This window comes from Colius striatus, chromosome Z (genome assembly GCF_028858725.1).
Source record: "Colius striatus isolate bColStr4 chromosome Z, bColStr4.1.hap1, whole genome shotgun sequence".
In the NCBI taxonomy this organism is placed as follows: Eukaryota; Metazoa; Chordata; class Aves; order Coliiformes; family Coliidae; genus Colius; species Colius striatus.
The window spans coordinates 21,605,691-21,624,122 of record NC_084790.1 but is presented as its reverse complement, the minus strand read 5'-3'; the positions used below and the strand labels follow the sequence as shown (position 1 = coordinate 21,624,122).

At 46.7% G+C, this 18,432-nt stretch overlaps 2 protein-coding genes across 4 annotated transcripts in view; one reads left to right on the top strand and one right to left on the bottom strand.

Moving 5' to 3' along the window:
* Positions 1–5,657: 5,657 nt before the first annotated feature.
* Positions 5,658–6,754, top strand: ACTL7A (actin like 7A). Its single transcript, XM_010203291.2, is given in 2 exon segments — positions 5,658–6,690; positions 6,693–6,754. Coding segments are annotated over 2 exon segments (1,095 nt in total).
* Positions 6,755–9,343: 2,589 nt separating this feature from the next.
* The window catches only part of ELP1 (elongator acetyltransferase complex subunit 1), a 32,692-nt gene continuing 23,603 nt past the window's right edge, over positions 9,344–18,432 (bottom strand). For all 3 annotated transcript variants that reach the window (XM_062017891.1, XM_062017892.1, XM_062017893.1), the window contains 10 exons: positions 17,443–17,644; positions 15,960–16,021; positions 15,402–15,464; positions 15,225–15,285; positions 14,127–14,240; positions 13,331–13,442; positions 12,098–12,225; positions 11,553–11,707; positions 10,441–10,519; positions 9,344–9,498 (listed from right to left, as the gene is read on the bottom strand). In XM_062017891.1, coding sequence (XP_061873875.1) covers positions 9,431–9,498; positions 10,441–10,519; positions 11,553–11,707; positions 12,098–12,225; positions 13,331–13,442; positions 14,127–14,240; positions 15,225–15,285; positions 15,402–15,464; positions 15,960–16,021; positions 17,443–17,644 — 1,044 coding nt within the window. In that variant the 3' untranslated portion in view covers positions 9,344–9,430. The remainder of the gene's footprint in view (positions 9,499–10,440; positions 10,520–11,552; positions 11,708–12,097; positions 12,226–13,330; positions 13,443–14,126; positions 14,241–15,224; positions 15,286–15,401; positions 15,465–15,959; positions 16,022–17,442; positions 17,645–18,432) is intronic.

Sequence of the window (18,432 nt, the reverse complement as noted above, 5' to 3'; positions counted from 1 at the left end):
TCCACATTCCCCCTCGTCATCTTTCTGCTGCTGATGTATGGCATTGGTTCCTTGATCACCTCAGCCAACGAGGAGGGATGTGCTGCTGGACCTGGTACTGATGAATAGAGAGGGCCTGGTTGGGGATGTGAAGGTTGGGGGCAACCTCGGCTGCAGTGACCATGAGATGGTAGAGTTCAAGATCCTGTGTGGAAGGGGCAGAACACAAAGCAGGACATGACCCTGGATTTCAGACGAGCTGACTCTGGCCTCTTCAAAGATCTACTTGGAGGGATCTCATGGGATATGATTCTAGAAGACAGAGGTGCCAAAGAGAGCTGGTCAATCTTCCAGCACCACTTCCTCCAAGCCCAGGATCAGTGTGTCCCAATGTGCAAGAAAGCAGGAAAAGGAGATAGGAGGCCTCCATGGATGAGCAAGGATCTGCTGGGACAACTCAGGCAGAAAGCAGCCATCTATGAGAGGTGGAAACAGGGGCTGGCTTCTTGGGAAGAGTATAGGAACATTGCCAGGGCATGCAGGGTGCAACTAGGAAGGCTTAAGCCCTTCTAGAATTAAATGTAGCCAGGGAAGTTAAGGACAGCAATAAGGCATTTTTCAAGTACTTCAGCAGCAGAAGGACGGAGAGGGGGAATGTGGGCCCACTGCTAAATGCTGAGGGTGCCCTGGTGTCTGAGGGTGCAGAGAAGGCCGAATACTGAATGCCTTCTTTGCTTCGGTCTTTACGGCCAAGGCTGACCCTCAGGAAGCCCAGTCCAGCAAGGATAACAGGATGGCCAGGACAGCAGAGGAGTTGCCCTGGGTGGAAGAGGAAGAGGTTAAAGACTTGTTGGGCAAGCTTAAGGCTCATAAGTCAATGGGACCTGATGAGATGCATCCTAGAGTGCTGAGAGAGCTGGCTGATGTGATTGCTAAGCCTCTCTCCATCATTTTTGAACAATCATGGAGGACAGGTGAGGTGCCTGAGGACTGGAGAAAGGCCAATGTCACTCCAGTCTTCAAAAAGGGCAGGAAGGACGACCCAGGAAACTACAGGCTGGTCAGTCTCACCTCCATCCCTGGAAAAGTGATGGAACAACTCATCCTGAATGTTGTCACTAAACATATGAAGGAAAAGATGGTTATCAGGGGGAGTCAACATGGCTTCACCAAGGGGAAATTCTATTTGACTAACCTGATAGCCTTCTATGAGGGCATAACCGGCTGGCTAGATGAGGGGAGAGCAGCAGATGTACCTTGACTTCAGCAAGGCCTTTGACACTGTCTCCCATAAAATCCTCATAGGAAAGCTCAGGCAGTGTGGCTTGGATGCATGGACAGTGAGGTGGATCGAGAGCTGGCTGGATGACAGAGCCCAGAGGGTGGTGATCAACTGCACAGAATCGAGTTGGAGGCCTGTGGCCAGTGGAGTTCCACAGGGATGGGTTCTGGGACCAGTCTTGTTTAATATCTTAATCAATGACCCAGATGAGGGGACAGAGTGTACCCTCAGCAAGTTGGCTGCTGACACCAAACTGGGAGGACTGGCTGATTCCCCAGAAGGCTGTGCTGACATTTAGCGAGATCTCGACTGGCTTGAAAGTTGGGCAGAGAGGAACCTCATGAGGTTCAACAAGGACAAGTGCAGAGTTCTATACCTGGGAAGGAACAACACCATGCACCAGTACAGGCTGGAGGTCGAACTTGTGGAGAGCAGCTCTGCAGAGAAAGACCTGGGAGTCCTGATTGATAATAAACTAACCATGAGCCAGCAATGTGCCCTCGTGGCCAAGAAGGCCAATGGCATCCTGGGATGCATCAAGAATAGTGTGGCCAGCAGGTCAAGGGAGGTTCTTCTCCCTCTCTCCTCTGCCCTGGTGAGGCCTCATCTGGAGTCCTGTGTCCAGTTCTGGGCTCCTCAGCTCAAGAGGGACAGAGAACTTCTGGAGAGAGTCCAGCGTAGGGCCACCAAGATGATCAAGGGTATAGAACATCTTTCATATGAGGAAAGGCTGTGGAAACTGGGGCTGTTTAGTCTGGAGAAGAGGAGATTGAGGGGAGATCTTATTGACATTTACAAATATCTAAAAAGTGGGTGTCAGGAGGTTGGGACATCGCTTTTCTCTATAGTAGTAGGCAACAGGACAAGGGGTAATGGGATGAAGCTGGAACAGCAAAAGTTCCATTTCAACATAAGGAAAAACTATTTCACCGTGAGGGTGAGGGAGCCCTGGCACAGGCTGCCCAGAGGGGTTGTGGAGTCTCCTTCCTTGAAGGTCTTCAAGACCGGCCTGGACATGTTCCTATGCAACCTGATCTAGATGAACCTGCTTCTGCAGGGGGGTCAGACTAGATGATCTCTAAAGGTCTGTTGTGGATTGGCCCAGCTAGCACAGCAGCACCACGACAGTCTCTCACTCGGTGCCCCATTCACCCCCACCCTCGTTAGGATGACAGAGGACCCAGCAAAATGGGAGTAAAAAGATAAGCAAGGTTGTTGTGGGTTGAGACAAGGGCAGGGAGGGCTCGCTGTCAGTTACGGTTCTGGGCAAAACAGACTCCAGTACAGGACTTAGAGAGGAAAGTAGGAAAGTTTATTCTACAAGAAACAGAACAGAGTAAAAGCAAAAAGGGAGTAGGATGATGAGAAAATTACAACCAGCACTTTAAGATCTCCCTCCCCCATCCCTCCTTTCTTCCTGGGCCCAGCTCACTGCTCCCGATATCTCTACCTCCTCCCCGCTCAGTGGCTCAGGGGGGCAGGGAATGGGGGATGTGGTCAGTCTCTCACAGATGGGCTCTGCTGCTTCTGTCTTCTCAGATGAGAGCAACTCCTGGCATTCTTCCCCTGCTCCAACACGGGGTTCCTCCCCCGGAACACAGTCCTTAACGAACTTCTCTGGTGTGGGTTGTTCCCAGCAGCTGCGGCTTCTGCCGATACAGGGTCCCTCACACGGGACACAGTTCTTGGTGAATACCTCAGGCATGGATTCTTTACCACGGTTGCAGTTTCTGCAGCTGCAGGGTCCCTCTCTCGGGACAAGGCCTCTCCTGGGCATAAGTTTAATGAGCTGCTTTGTTGTGGGTTCCTCCCCATAGTTACAGCTGTGGATATTGGGTCCCTTCCTCAGGACACGGCCTGCTCTGACCATAGTCACTGTCCCTGGCTCGGGGCCTTTAATGAAGTGAATCGCTGCCCCTGGTCTGGGGCCAGCTTTAGCAAAATGAGTCTCTGCCCCTGATACGGGCTCATTATCAAAATGAGTCTCTACTGCTGATGTGGGGTCTTTATAGAAATGCAAATAAATCTCAGCTTCACCAGTTCTCTCCATAGAATGCAGGGGAGTCTCTGCTCCAGCACACCTCCTCCTCTCTTTCATCACTGACCTTGGAGTCTGAATGGTTGTTACTCTCACTGTTCCTACTCCTTGCACCACCACCAGCCAGAAGAAGAAGAAGGGGCAGAAGAAGGAAGAAGATGGAGAAAGAAACCTCCTCATCCGGCTTCTTCTTAAAAAGTGATCGTGGAGGCGTCTAATTGGCTCAGTCCCAGAAGTGAGTCTGGTTCTGAGCTGGGAAGAGTTGCGAGAAACTTCTTACACGAGCCATTTTACAACCCCTTCCCCCTTACCAGAAAAGGCTGTCCTGTCAAACCATGACAAGGTACCTTCCAACCCTACCATTCTATGATTCTATTGTATCAGTTCTATATAAAAATACGTATCTAATACAGAATGACCAGCCTCACAGCTCCTCAGAGTAATAAACTACTGAGGTTTGCAGTTGCTTGGCTGTGTATATTGTTTGGTACAGAAATTGTGTGGTTTAATGCTGTCCTGTTTCCCCACGTTGGGATTTTGGTGAGCCTTTATCATTTGGTTGTCCTCAGGACATGAACTCCTCGAGAGGCAGCAGACCAGTAGAAATAAAAGTCTGTTTCTGGGTCCAGGCCTGGTTTGTAGCATTCAATTTCATTCCAAGCCTAGCTTTGTCCTATTAAGTAAATGCCTTCTGGGTGAAATGTTTTTTAATAGAGCACACAGAGTTTTTGTTACAATGGTAACAATATCAGTGCTGTGGGTAGAAAGCGTCCTCCTCTGCCCTGCAGCAGAATGTTGTTACACATGCTCTGATGGGACAAGGAGGGACCTGTTGCTGTCAGAAAAGAACAAAGCCATTCCTGCAGAGGAATAGGGGATGGTAAGGATGAGGCCTGTGGCCTAATGTCAAACACCAGTTACACTTGAGGATTTATTTTCTGATGGCAGGTGTATGTCACAGTATGTCAAGCAAAACTGAAAAAAAAAACCAACAACAAAAAAACCAGAGAAAGAATGATAAAAGCACAGCCAGTCTAGGGCTTGACACCTGACAGACTAGGGCTTCCCTTGGCCCCAGAGGTAAGGAAGGTAGTGCTTTGCAACAGGAACCAGTTTGCACCAAGAGCAGTTGGAAGTGCTTTGGACGGTTTTGTCCTGACATGTCGGGTGCAGACCAGAAAGGAGAAACACATTGCTCACCGTGCAATGTGCTGTTTGTGCCCTACGTGCAGCCCATCACGTCCAGGTGGGCATCCTGTCCTTCAGCACCTCCCAGAGCAGGGGAAAGTGGAGCACATGTGCCTGCAGCCCTTCTCTGTAGCAAGGACGTGCAGCTGGCTGAGCCGCTCAAGTGCTGAGGCCTGAGCAACAGGCCCTGAACCAAAGCTGGACTCTAGATGATCCTCCCAACCAAACGTTATCCAGAATTAGTATCTGATTATTAGTGAGGTATATATGATTGCTAGTGAAAGAGGTAGCTTAAACAGCATGTAATTTAGTGAAGATGTCATAAGAACGTATTCTTTTGCTTGTTCAGAGGCAGGCAGGCTGTCAAGGCTGTGAAACCAGGTGCCTGGCCTTGTGTGAAAACATGTGACCAAAGCCAAATAGATAAAGAAACTTGCTCGATTCTTCCCTGAGCCCTGGGCAAGCTCCAAGTGGCATCTCAACGGAGAGTGAAACCAGATGTTCCCGTGTTTACAGTTACGTAACTTGTTTATTCAACAATATAAAAGCTGGACCTTCTTGCAGTGACTTTGGAGGCCTCACCTATGAGGGGACACACTGCATAGGACGTCCCAATTGCCAGGACAGGTTCTCCAAATCCCCACTGCACCTGGGGCTCCCCAGTGACTGTGGGTTTGGATGATGCTAACAGATTAATAAAGCAATTGGTGATCTATTTTTCTTAGTTACTATCACGTGCCTTATACAGTAATGATTTGGGTATTACCCTGCTTTGCTTTATTCTTGCTGCTTTATTTCAATGGTTATCTTAGTGCTTTAAATGTAAGTAAAAAATCAGCCTATTTCTGTTTAACCTTGTGTCTGTGTCCTTTGTGCTGACCCTGTCCGTTATCAGAACACAGTCACCATACACTTGTGTGCAGAGCACCAGGTTCTGAGGGCCAAGCCTGCACATGACGTCATAAGCCTCAGCAGAACCACTGCCACCAGGGTTCAGGTGGGCTGGATGGTGGTAGGGTAGTGCTCCTGAGAAGCACGTCCAGCATTCGCTCACTGTGCAGAGTCACAACCATGCAGGAAAGATCTGCAAGGATGGCAGCAACTGATGCAGGATGTTTCAAGCCTGTAAGGGACAGCCACATGTCTGCAACCCAGGGCAGCCTTGAGGCCATGACAAACACTAAAGCAGTAGTTGTAGACACTGGCACAGATTACTTCAAGTGTGGCTTTTCAGGGGACCCATGGCCTTCCTGCATTGTTTCATCTACCATTGGTAAGCTCACACAGGAGACTGGGAACAATCCAAAAGAAACCTTTGTTTGAAGAGAGCTTCAGAATAGCAGTGTACCCTTAGCACTCATCAACCCAATAAAACATGGCATAGTGGTGGACTGGAACTGTCTCCAAGATACTTTGCAGTGTATTTTCCAGCATGAGATGAAGATTCAGCCAGAGGACTATGCTGTTCTGATGTCAGTGCCTCCTCTGTGTTCCATGACTGACAAGAAGAAATACGCGGAGATGATGTTTGAAGGACTCCACGTGCCTGCTGTCCACGTTGCCTACCAGTCCCATTTATCCATGTACTCTTATGGAAAAACCTCAGCTCTTGTGGTGGAAAGTGGCCACAGCCTTTCACACGTGGTTCCCATCTGTAATGGCTACGTGCTATGCAGTATCACTGGGAGGGTAGAGTACGCCAGCTTAGACATCACATGTTTACTCATGTAGTTACTCAACAAGTCTGGAAACAAGTTCACAGAACTAAATGTCATACAAGATCTCAAAGAGAAGTGCTGTTACACTTCTCTGGACCTTAAATGGGACTTGAGTGTGCCTGTCCAGAACCAACAAATGGATTACAAGCTGACAGATGGACACCTTGTCACTGTAGGCAAGAAGAGATTCCTCTGTGCAGATGCGCTCTTCACACCTTCCTTACTTGGCTCACAGCAGCGAGGGCTCTTGCAGCTGACACTCAGCTGCCTCAAGAAGCGTGATGCTGCCACCCAAAAAAGTGTGCTGGGTAACATCCTGCTGTGCAGGGGCAGCACTATGATGGAGGGCTTTGCCAACTGCTTCCAGATGGAATTGGACAGGATGTGGCCCACTGACAAGCTCATCACAGCTGCATCCCCTCACAGGAAGGCTTCAGTTTGGATTGGTGAGTCTATTCTGGCCTCACTGCACTCCTTCCATCATCTCCGGGTTCACAGAGTGAATATGAAGAACAAGGTCCTTCCTGCATCTTAAAGAAGTGCTTCTGAGGACAACATGAGACACCTTAGAAAGGCCGGTGCTGACAAAGTGTACCTGAATCAATTCCAGAGCATCTCACTTCCACTTTTTCTCTTGCTGCAATTAAAACATTTTTGCTGGAGCTGTATTATGTTCGTGGTATTTTGTGGCTGAAGCAGGTTTTGTTTCTTTTGTAGTTAATGAAGCTAGGTGGCATACAGCTGACAGACTCTAATGAGAGAATCAAGCTCCCATACAGTCGTCTTTTGGAGGAAATTGGGACATTTGTTAAGAGAACTCATTTCTGTATTAATGGCTGACTTCAATTCCTGATAAATGCCTCCGTTAAAAGAGCCTCCACAGAACTCAGAGGAGCAAACTCAAGGCGTCTGTAAAAGACAGAGGCTAAAGCAGAACAAATTACAAGATGCTACGCATCACTAAGAAAGCAAAAGAGCATCCTCACATAAATCAAGGGGAAGCAGCCTCTAGTCTGTTGTTATAAGAAGCCAGGTTTAGCAACTGCAGGAGCAGGAAGCAAGAAAGCAGGACATCCCCTGAGGCTCAGAGACACTGGGTGCTGCTTCTGGCTCCACAGTCAATGATCACCTCGGATCACTCAGGCAAGGGGTAGAGGAAGACAATGGTTCAGTGAGCAACTACCATGTGAATGCTTCAGAAGACCAGTCTTCCACCTGGATGGCAGATTTACAGTGATGTTTCCTTGAGGGGTGAACAGGAAAACACCAGAGGATGTCTAAGACCAGAGGGTCTTCAGTTTAGACTATTACTGTGATGGAATAGCAGAACCATTCAGGAACGGAGTATGTCAGTGTCATCTGGGCCAGAGTCCTCCATACCCTGGAGAAGACTGCAGAACACCCTCATCACCCCTTTCTGCAGAAGGGCTTCTGTGTTTCACCTTGGACTACATTCTGCTACCATTTTGAAGAGTGAGATCCAGTAAACCTCTCTTACCCTCTGCAGCCTTTTAGGTGTTTTACCATTCTCTAGACCTCACTCTTAGTGAGTACACTTTCCAGTGTAGTCGCAGTACTTGACAACAGGCTTAACCTATTCCTACACCTGCCAGAACCAGCCACACACCTCAGAACAGCTGGAAATACCACCACTCCAATCCTTCACACAACACTGGCAAAGGATTGTTTTGCCACTCTTTAACCTCAAGCCAGCACAGTCCATAAAGGCCCGCATGGCCATCCCAGTATGATGGAGTCCTCCCATCACAGAACAGTGATCTACAGCCCAAGACACAGCCTGTTGCTGTGTCATGAGGTGCCTCCAGTAGACTGAAGTGCCTTGTTTGTGCTGGCATTTTTGCCCACACTACCAAACCGAAATGGCAGCAGCTGCCAGTCCAAAACTAACTGAGGGAGAGGGGGCTGCTGCCATATGAAGGGCTTCCAGCCTCACCTGCAGAGCTTGTCCCCAGCCTTTGCTCCCAGGGCTCCTGCTGATACCTCTCAGCTTAGATTGCAGTATTCTGGGTGTAATTCTCAGGTACATAGTTAGATCACTTGCCGAGACAGTTCTGCAATGGGACATGGCACAATCAGGATACAGATGCTGATTGGTCAGTGCCGTACAGCAGCATGAGCAATCATTAAACTCAGATAATTAGGGTAGCATTTACCATCAGGCTGTGACACTCCCACCCAAGTATTTTTTTTTGATGTTCTCCTCTACCCAAGATCTTCCTGGTGTGAAAGGGCACTTTCAGGACAGTAGCAGCTGCTGGTACTGCAGTGTTTAGCTGATGTAACAAAGTGATTCTGATGAAAATCTGCTAGTATCAACACATGGCTTCAACAAAGAGAACGTAACTCGTCTCTTTGGCAACTACAGTTTGCTATTGGAGTAGGCCTACTGGTAATGTCTCTAAACCAGGCTGAGGGAACTGGGGTTGTTTAGTCTGGAGAAAAGGAGGCTGAGAGGAGACCTTATTGCTCTCTACAACTCCCTGAAAGGAGGTTGTGGTGAGGTGGGGGTCAGTCTCTTCTCCCAAGGAACCGGTGACAGGACAAGAAGAAATGGCCTCAAGATGTACTGGGGGAGGTTTAGATTGGAGATTAGGAAACATTTCTTCACACAAAGAGTTGTCAAGCATTGGACGAGGCTGCCCAGGGAAGTGGTTAAATCATCATCCCTGGAGGATTTTAAAAGATGTTTAGATGTGATGTTTAGGGACATGGATTAGTAATGAATGGGGCTGTGCTGGGTTAACTGCTGAACTCAATGATCTTAAACCTAAACAATTCTGTGATTCTATTCTATGAGCAGCTTAAAACGTGACCTGTCACCATGGTGGGTACCATCCCTGGGAAGGAGCGATGGCAGCAAAATCAGCCTGTCAAGCACTGGTGGGGTTGCTTCATCCAGAAGGGAGAGAACAGCAGATATTGGATCTGAGCATGAGCACTCAGAGCTGCATACCCTGTGACTGCCCAACCACTCAAACTACCTTTGCAATGGCAGGTGAGTGGCTGTTCCCAGCAGCATGATGCCACGGTGGTCACAGCCACAGCTGTGCTAGGCATGGGACCCTTCAACTGCACAGCTCCTGCAACAGTCTACCAGAAACATCAGGACAACAACAGTTTCCATAAAGATGTAATGAAATTATGTGGAAAGTTACAGTTCAGGGACACAGTTCAGTACAATCAGTGTTATTCCCTGGCTTTTGGTTATTGGAGAAGATGCAGTTTCCACTGTAGATTTTTATTGAGTTTTGGTGGAATAAGTAATTCTGGATCTGAAAGGCAAACAAATTGAAAAGTGTCAGGACAGTAACAGCAATATGGCTTCCTCAGGAGCTGGCAACTATGTAATTTACTTCTCTTCATACCAAAGGACACTGCAAAGTCTCATTTCACAGTGTTTCATTTCACAGACACACAGCATTTCACTTTAGTGTCTGATCACCAGCCTGCACCAAAGAGTGCCCCTGCAGAACTGCTTACAGAAACAAATCTCTGGGGCAAATCAACTATCCTCTCCACTAACTTGCTATCATTCAAGAGGAAGAGGAAACAATCAATGGCAGAAAGCAGAACTCTTGTCCATTCACCAATAACTGGGATATCATACACAACAGCTCTGCTAAGTGTAAGGTTTTCTCTGGCACCAGCCTTGGGAAGTAGCAACAGGCAGGTCACTTCTAAAGATTTATTAGAGGATTTCTCTAGACAATTTCAAGTCCAGTGGAAAAGAGAAGAAACAGAGGGGAGACAAGACCATCCCTTGCTAGGTCTGTTGGGGCTAAGTTTGTATTAGCCACCAAGGACTTCAAGACAGCAAAGGACCATGAGACTGCAGCCTGGCCTGGCCAAGAGCCTGGGCTGGCTGCCAAAGCCAGATGGAAAAATTCAGCAATTTAAGTTACATGTAGAATTATCTAACACATTCCCTAAGCAATCAGACCTCCAATTCCATTAAAACACAGACATATATGCACCTGAAGCCATGAGCATGACTCAAACTAATTTTAGCACAGGACTTCAGAGCGAATGAAACCTTATTAAGAAGATTGCTCACTTGCCACAGGGTAGGAGGGTTCACCATGAAGAAAAGTAAGGACCTCCTACAAATGCATAACTGCTACCTCTGTTGGCAGGTAGCAATGCTCCAAACCTCAAAGTCTACTGTGTCCTCATTGTCATTCCACACCCACACCTAACTCAGAGCCTCAACTAACCTTGTACACCTGGAATTACCATCCTCTTCTGCTGATAGGCAGCCATAATGCTGTTTGCAGTTGAATTGGGTCCCAGGACCTGTAGAAAAAGGCAAGACTCATGTTCCAATCTGCACAATGCAAGGCTAAGAGCATGGATACATACCTAAAAAGAAAACTCTGCTGTAGTCTCCAAAAGCAGAAGCAGGTGCCTGTGGGAGACCTCACAGTGTAAAATGACCAGGAATATGCAGACAAACCCCAGTAATGTTTCAGAAAAGTTAACAGACAGGCAGAATGGGAGAACTGCTTCCAGACAGCTTCTCACAATGCAGAGGGCTTATCCCAGCACCTACTTCTTCAGAGCACTGAAAGTGTCATGACTTGGCAGGACTATTTGCATTAGTGTCAGCAATATTTGAAGTTCATTTGAGAGCTTCAGCTCCCTGTCACATGGAAGAGTTTTAATCTGCCCTTGGAGTCCTGCTAATAGCTAGTTACGGAGAAGATACTGAGGAATATTTTGTGCTCACTGTGAACACTCAGAAACTATTTAATAGAAATAAGTACTTCAGAAGGGAACCAAGTGCAGTCCTTGTGATTCTCTTATTCTGTATTAAGCTGAAGCTCAGAAGCCTGAAATTACCCTTATTTTGAAATATTCTTTTTATGATACACTGGTTCAGACTGAATTCAGTCTGGTAGCTTTTCAGTTCACAAATACCAGGTCAGACAACCATTACTCCAGCACATAAAAGCTACGCTAACATTTCAACTATCAGGCCTAAAAAAAGAAAACAGTGTTTCTATGTTTTACAAATTGCTTAAGATACAGCTTATGAAAATAAGTCACCATTAGGACCAGATAGCACAAGCACTATGAGACCTTGTCAGGTCCAACGTTGCATTCAGTGCAAAGGATGCAGCAGGCTGTACCTGTTGTACACATCTAGAGTGTATCTAACTGACTTGGCAGGTACTGCACAGAACATCTACTTGACATCTATAGAAAAAAAACCCCAGATCTGAAAAGTGAGGGGAAGATTCCAGACTCTTTGCTGGAGCATGAAAAACACTGCTAAGTGCTTGCTATTGTATAGCTGGTGTGATGGGTATAATGGATGAGCACAAACCGGGTTGACCGAACTCTGATGCAGGTCTGGAGTCCAAATTTCTGGAATTGAGGTCTCCATCAACTGCAAAACCTCATTCAGGCCTTGCTGCAGTACCCTAGCTTGTTCATCATAGCCAAACAGCACAAGCTGCTTCAGAAGGATGTGTATGTCTCCTGCAGGACAGAACAGATGCACAATTAACACAGGTATGCTAAATAAACAGCTGTGTTTCTCTGCTATCAGGGCACAGGAAGGGGTGCAGCAAATCAGAACTGGTTCTGTCCCTAACCCAGCCCCTACAGTGCCTGAGTACAAACGTGAGGCAAACCTGTCATAGCACTGACAAGGCCTCACTGTTCTGCTCCTGAACCTCAAACGTAGAGAGCTCATACTATTACATGTTCTTTCAGGCACAGAAGCAAGTGAACTAAACAAAGGTCCAACACACAGGTGGTCTTATGGGTCAGCCAGCTTCTCTCCCCAGTATACCCATTAAGAACAAGAGGCGGCACACAGTCTCAGCTGTCCCCACATGCTGTGGAGTGGATCATCAAGCATCCTACCCTTCACAGTCTCAACAGCGCGAACACTTTCTCCCAGGACCTCCAGAAGGGCCATATCTTCAAAGGGACTCCCCTCCTTCAAGCTGTATCTCTTGCGCTCAGCCTTACGCCGGTTCTTTGAGGATCGCCTGGAAAGGAAGATGCTTCATTACAGTGTGCACAACAGGACTGGCTGTAGCAGAGTAAATCTGAGGAACGTCAGCAGTGTGTGTGAAACTCAAGACACAGGTCCTTACTCTCCCCGGTGAGAGGTGACTGCGCGTCAGCTTAGGTATCTTTGTTTTCAGTGCTACTCAGTCCTTTAAGATCTGCTATTTCTTTTCCACAGAAGGATGGCTCTGTGTGTTGGCAAGGTTAAAGCACTGCTCTAAGCACAAAGTAGGGGAAATTGTTTGGCAGCAGCCACTGTCAGGCAAAGCTGAGCTCCTCTTAAAACAATTCAGTGAGAGGATTTGTGCTTTCCTGTATTCATTTTCATTTCTGCTATCTCCACAAGCTGTACACCAGTACAGTTCAGTTCCTGCCCATTATCACAGAAAAGCAACTTCAAATCATAGGCCAGTGCTAGCTGCAAAATGTGCCCAAATGATTAGCACACTCTGACATAGGTATGCCAAACTCTAAGGTTGCATTCTCTTCCCCTTTTCATCTGGGTTACAGAAAGTGCCCTAAGAAGTCCACTTTTTCTTTTTTTGCTCCCCACTATTTTTCCACATTTCAGCTAGGTAATTCAGAAGTGGTCACACTAACCTCTAACACATCCCACCCCATACTGCAGCTCACATCCTCAAGAGCACTCAGAAGCATCACAGATGCCTCCCAACTGTGGAAAAATGTCGGTATGAGACCTACTATCAGCCCTCATCCATCACGTGCAAAACCTACAACAAAGAGCATGAGTCACATCCACGAGCTGTTAATATTTGAGGAGTTCCTCTCATATTCTGTACTGAGCTTCCTACAGCGAGCTACTCTGGCAACATGTCCAACACCCAGAGAGACAGGCCCTGCGCAGAGTCTGTGCTCACAGCTCCTCTCCTGGCACTCTCTTCCTGTTGCAGTAGTAACTTCTGGAATTTCTTGGTCTCTCTCTCCCAGTAAGAGTTAAAATAACCATGAAATCAATGTAATTAGAGCAGCTTCAGGGCACACAGCATGCCAAGCATGAGCAAGTTGCCCATCCAAATGCTGATGCCAGGGCAGCCACCATGTAAGTAGGATGCAGGTACTTACGCTGATATTCTTGAATTGCTGTGTGAGTATTTGCTGTTCATGTCGCTGGCTGTCACAACACTGCTGGTTTCAGAGAAAATCTCCAATTCTGGGCAATTTGGTGTTTCATAATCTGCAAAAAATGTTAACAACAGTCACATTATGGAAAAAGGTCACAGTTATTCCAAGCTTTCTCTCTGGGTAATCTCTGTAGCTTGTTGGAGAAGCAGCTTAAGCAGGTTCATTCTGCTTGCTGGTGTTTGGAGTCTTATGGCTCCCAGCCCCACTCAGCCAAGCACAGAAGAAACAGCAACTGTGAAAACACAGCTCCATTACTGTGACACTGAAGAGCATAACCAAGAGAGATGGCAATCTCAGCACAGCACATCAGGACCAGGACAAAGCATTCTGCTTTCAGAAAACCTCCCTGAGGTTGTGGGCTGAGCAAACGCATATGCCCAGTAGGTATGCAGCACAATGCGCATGCTGAGCACTGTCTGACCCAGCCAAGCTCCCACTGTGGAGACCATGTGGTCTCATTCTGAAATGCTTTTAGGTGCATTTTGATCCCAGGATAGCTGAGACACTGATGGCAGTGAAAATAACAGTCGTTAGGGAACGTGCAGGGTCGAACAACCACAGTCCAAATAAGATGCAAGGAGGAGGTGAGAGGAATGCTGCTCTGCTGTTGTAGATAAAACAGTTGTAATTTGAAGATAAAATTGAGCACACCTCCACCAAGGTAAATGGATGGCACAAAGAAATGATGAACTCAGTTACTAATGCAGGAGAAAGTCATACGCATTTCAATACCAACCCTGTAGGCTCTCACAGGCCTTCTCCTTCAGCTCTCGGACCACTTGCAGGCGACTCTTATGGCGAAGAAACGCTGTCTTCTGAGAATCCAGGAAGATCAGCTGACTTTTCTGAGCTGCCCAATAAGAAAACCAGAACATGAACATTTATGCAAGGGTGCCAGAGCAGTGGAACAGTATGCCCAGAGGAGTTGTGGAGTCTCCTTCCTTGGAGGTCTCAAGACCCGCCTGGACATGTTCCTATGCGACCTGATCTAGGTGACCCTGCTTCTGCAGGGGGGTTGGACTAGATAATCTCTAAAGTTCCCTTCCAACCCCTATCATTCTATGATTCTGTGAAATAGAAAAGCAATCTTTACACAAGAAGTCCAAAGAAGCACCGTCCTTCAACATGCTTGGAAGTGAGGTGCAAAGCACAATAAAGGACTCAAGTGAAAAGAAATTCAAAGCTTATAATACAGGAGCCAACGAAACAAGGTGCATCTGGATGCAGAGTCAATTAACCTGCCAGACAAGCACTTTCTAGAACAGTCAGTCTGTTTCTGATACATGAAGAGCAGAAAGCTCTACGGCCAGATCTCATTATTTAGGTTTGAATGGAAGAAAAGCCAAAACCCCTCAACTCAGCCTACTACCCACAGCATGGAAGGGAAACACAAGGAATAGTAACCAACCATCCTTCATGGATGGGAGAATACAGCTATCAAATTGAATTTTTAAAAAATTATTCACAGAATCTTACAAGACAGGCAGGACATTTCCTTAGTCCATAGCTCTGCTGCAACATGTTCTCTTGAGCAAGTACTGTCCTGCTTTTTCATGGACATGAGGACAGAGATCCCATTGCAGTTTGTAACTGAGTTCTGGAAAAGCTCAAAAACTTGAGATTGACTAAGGTAAAAAGAGCCCGTTGGCACAACAGTGCTTCAAGCTGCATTGAGCACAGCCAAGTGCAGCTAACTGGGCAGCATCAGTTAGGCACAATCAAAGCATCCTATACAGCTGCCTGTACTGCAGTGCTGTGACTTCTGAAAGACCTGGTAAAGATCTTCTTTAGCCTCTACAGCACAGAGAAGTCTCAGATTCTCGCACAGATTCACCTTCCAGAATAGCAGGTTTGAAGTTGGTCTCCACAATATCCAGTCTACCGTATTTGTGAATCTGAATCAAGGAAAGGAGAACAAAGTATTAAAGGACCTAACCCAGACTTCATCCCTCTGTTCTTGCATGCTAAAGAAATATTTCCACTCTGGTTCTCATGCTCTGAAGTGTCTTACCATTCTTAAAGCCTCTTCCCAGAGAGCCCCTTCTAAGAGTAGAAGAACGGCCTCTTCATAGTCCTAGAAGTAAAGAGCAATCACATATTGCCACTGATGCTATTAATACACATTCAGGTAGCATCTATTCAGATGCACTCTGCTGCAGTATCATAGTCAGGAGAGGAAAACACTACCGTGCCAGGTACTTTGAAGTGCTGATATAAAAAAATAAACCCAACAAACTATGTTACTTCTCCCATGCTGTGGGGAAATCCCTCTGGAACTCTGTCTTCCTTACTCCAGCCCTCATGAACCAGCTCTCTGAGATAAAGACTTTCATACCAAAGCAGAGGTATCTTAATGAGCAGAAAAGCTGAGGGATGCAGCATTCAAACCCATCACCCTCCACAGTACATCACCTGGACCTGCTTTGCCCTCCCCAAGGGGGCTCATGGCACAGACTGTTTTTGCTTTTGCTATGAGCCTGCATAGAGTCACATGTGGCTCAGAAGAACAGAGGAGACACAGATGGCAGTGAATATCACTGGGCCACAGTCAGGAGGGTGATTGCCTTACCTGAGTGTACTGCTCCAGAAGTATGGCTGCCTCTGCATGCTTTCTCTGTTCAACCAGTTTTCCTGTAAGAAAAACTGGGAGTTCAGCTTTTCAGCAGCAGTTGCATTTTCAGCCACAAAGCTCCAAAGTAGAGGAAACTCCCACTCACTGAAGCACTTCATACCCACTGACACTTACTCAATCTGCCTGCTAAAGAGACGGGCTGCCTGATGCCAAGAATTACATTAACTTGCAACATTATCAGACAGTTGCTTATGAAATTGCTAGTGCACATCCCTCAAGGCCAGCTGGAGAATGTTCTCCCCCTGAGTCTGAGACAAATAGCAAAGAATATCTTAAGTAGAGGAGGCCAGGATGTAAAAAAGAAATCTCTCTTGAGAGCTTTAGCATAACACAGCCTTGCTAACAGCAGGGAGCACTTTGCCACCTGCTCTCTGTGGTATGGGCAGCAATCATCAAGCTTGTGGGATTCAAGGCTTCTAGCTCCTTACAAGTCAGAACCAGCTTTTGCACTGGTTAGTATGCTAGGATGCAGTGTAAGAGACCAAGTGATACACAACACCAGGAAAAAAACCACAGAAATTACCCAAGCAAAGCAATCTCATCTGAGACAGTTTGTGTCTACTCATTTCATGAAATTACAGTTGTGATTTAAGAGGGGCACCAGAAAAAAGTATTAAAGGCAAGACATGGAGGATCTAAATCACATTAAAGTGTCAGAAAAAGAAAATACTAATATCTAGCTCTGGAAGACAACACTCCCAGGAGTCAAATTGCCGCTGTGTAAGCTGGTCTTTCATAAACTCTGACTCTGAGTGAGGCAGCAGTCAGGATGATGCTTCATTTCCCTTGCTGAAATATATGCCAGATCCACAAGACATCTCAGGCAGGCAGCCTGACATGTCCCAATGAGCACAAATTCTGAGACTGGCCACCATTTTCTGCTGCAGTAGGACAGCACATAGCTTCACCACTTGCTCCTAGCTGCTAGCAGGCCTCAGGGAAGAAATATGAAGATGCAGCTCTGAATTACCCAATAGCCTTTAAGGTCTGTCACTAGGCACAGCACTTATGCCAATGATGTCGAGAGGCCTCAATCATGTCAGTCATTTCCCATTCCCTGAAGTTAGCCAGGGAAGCAATCTGAAATAGCAGTTCAGCAACTGGTTGCACAGAAAAAGTGCAAGCAGCGGTCAGCAACGGGCAGCCAAAGCCACAGCTAGCTTGGCAGCTCCTGTGTGCTGACCCCACAGCTCCAGCATCTTTTTGCCCATTTGAGGGAAAAAAAAAAAAAAAAGGTGATGTGCAATCACACAGACCCTAGGGAAACATGAAATCTTTGTTCTCCCTTGAAGAAAAATGCTGGTTAACACTGAAGTTTTCACTACATTTTAGGAAAACATCAAAATAAACCAGCTTTGCTCTACACACTTCCACCTCCTCAATGTTTTGTTCTGAGTGCTTCCACCTTCTCAAGGCCTACCTGCCATGCTCCCTGCCAGGCTGGACAGTTTATCCTTTGTGTAACCAAGGTGTGAAGCCACACAGAGGGCTTGCTGCCAGTTGCCACTGCTCTGAAAAGCATCAAGTGCTTTTGCAAAGATGCCAGCACGAGCAAATATCAATGCAGCCTGTTCATATAGCTGCTTCTGAATCAAATACTCCCCGTATGCATCACTGATATCCTGCAAGAAAGGTATAAAGGAGAAATATGAAATCAGCTGTAGAGGCAGAGCGGTCCTCCATTAGTAAAATTAAGTGCCCATGAACAAAAGTCCATTTCCCCCTCCCACAAGGAACCTACAGGCACAATGTTCTTGCCCCATTTCAAACTTTAGACCAAGCCAAGGGCTGATGGTTAGCACATGGAGACATTTCACAAGACACATGAGGTATTGAACTCTCCAAAGCCAAAGACCAGGTAAACTACTAAATTGGCCCCTTCTTACACATTCGCATGAGTGGTTGTTAGAACATCTCCCTGAATGAACTTACTCCAGGAGTCAAACACTGGCACAAGGGACGCTGTAAGCTCTGCAGCTCTATAGGCATAGCATGCTGTGAATCAACATCCTGACCTTTGCTATACTATTAAAAGCTCACAATCTCCATCAAGAAGTGGTGGGTGGATTTGACTGGAAGAATATATACGGGCTAAAGAAAGATTTCCAATGAGTTAGAGTGAGGAAAAAACCCTTTCAGCTTTCACTGTGTTGCAAACAGTCAGAGTTTCTACAAAGTCCAAGTCCTTTGTGGTAATGGGAGTTCTCCAGGAGACCAAAAGCTAGTACAGCAAAAACTGGACTTCCAGGTGGTCTCTTGGGCCATGAGAATAAAAAAAAATAATAGCCATTCTGTTGATGACTAGACCTTGCAGGGTTTGTGAGGAGAGTCATTCCAGCTATTATCTCAAAGGAGGGTATCAGACAACCAGGCATTGCTATGAGCTGCAGAACTTGAACCCAAGCAGCTG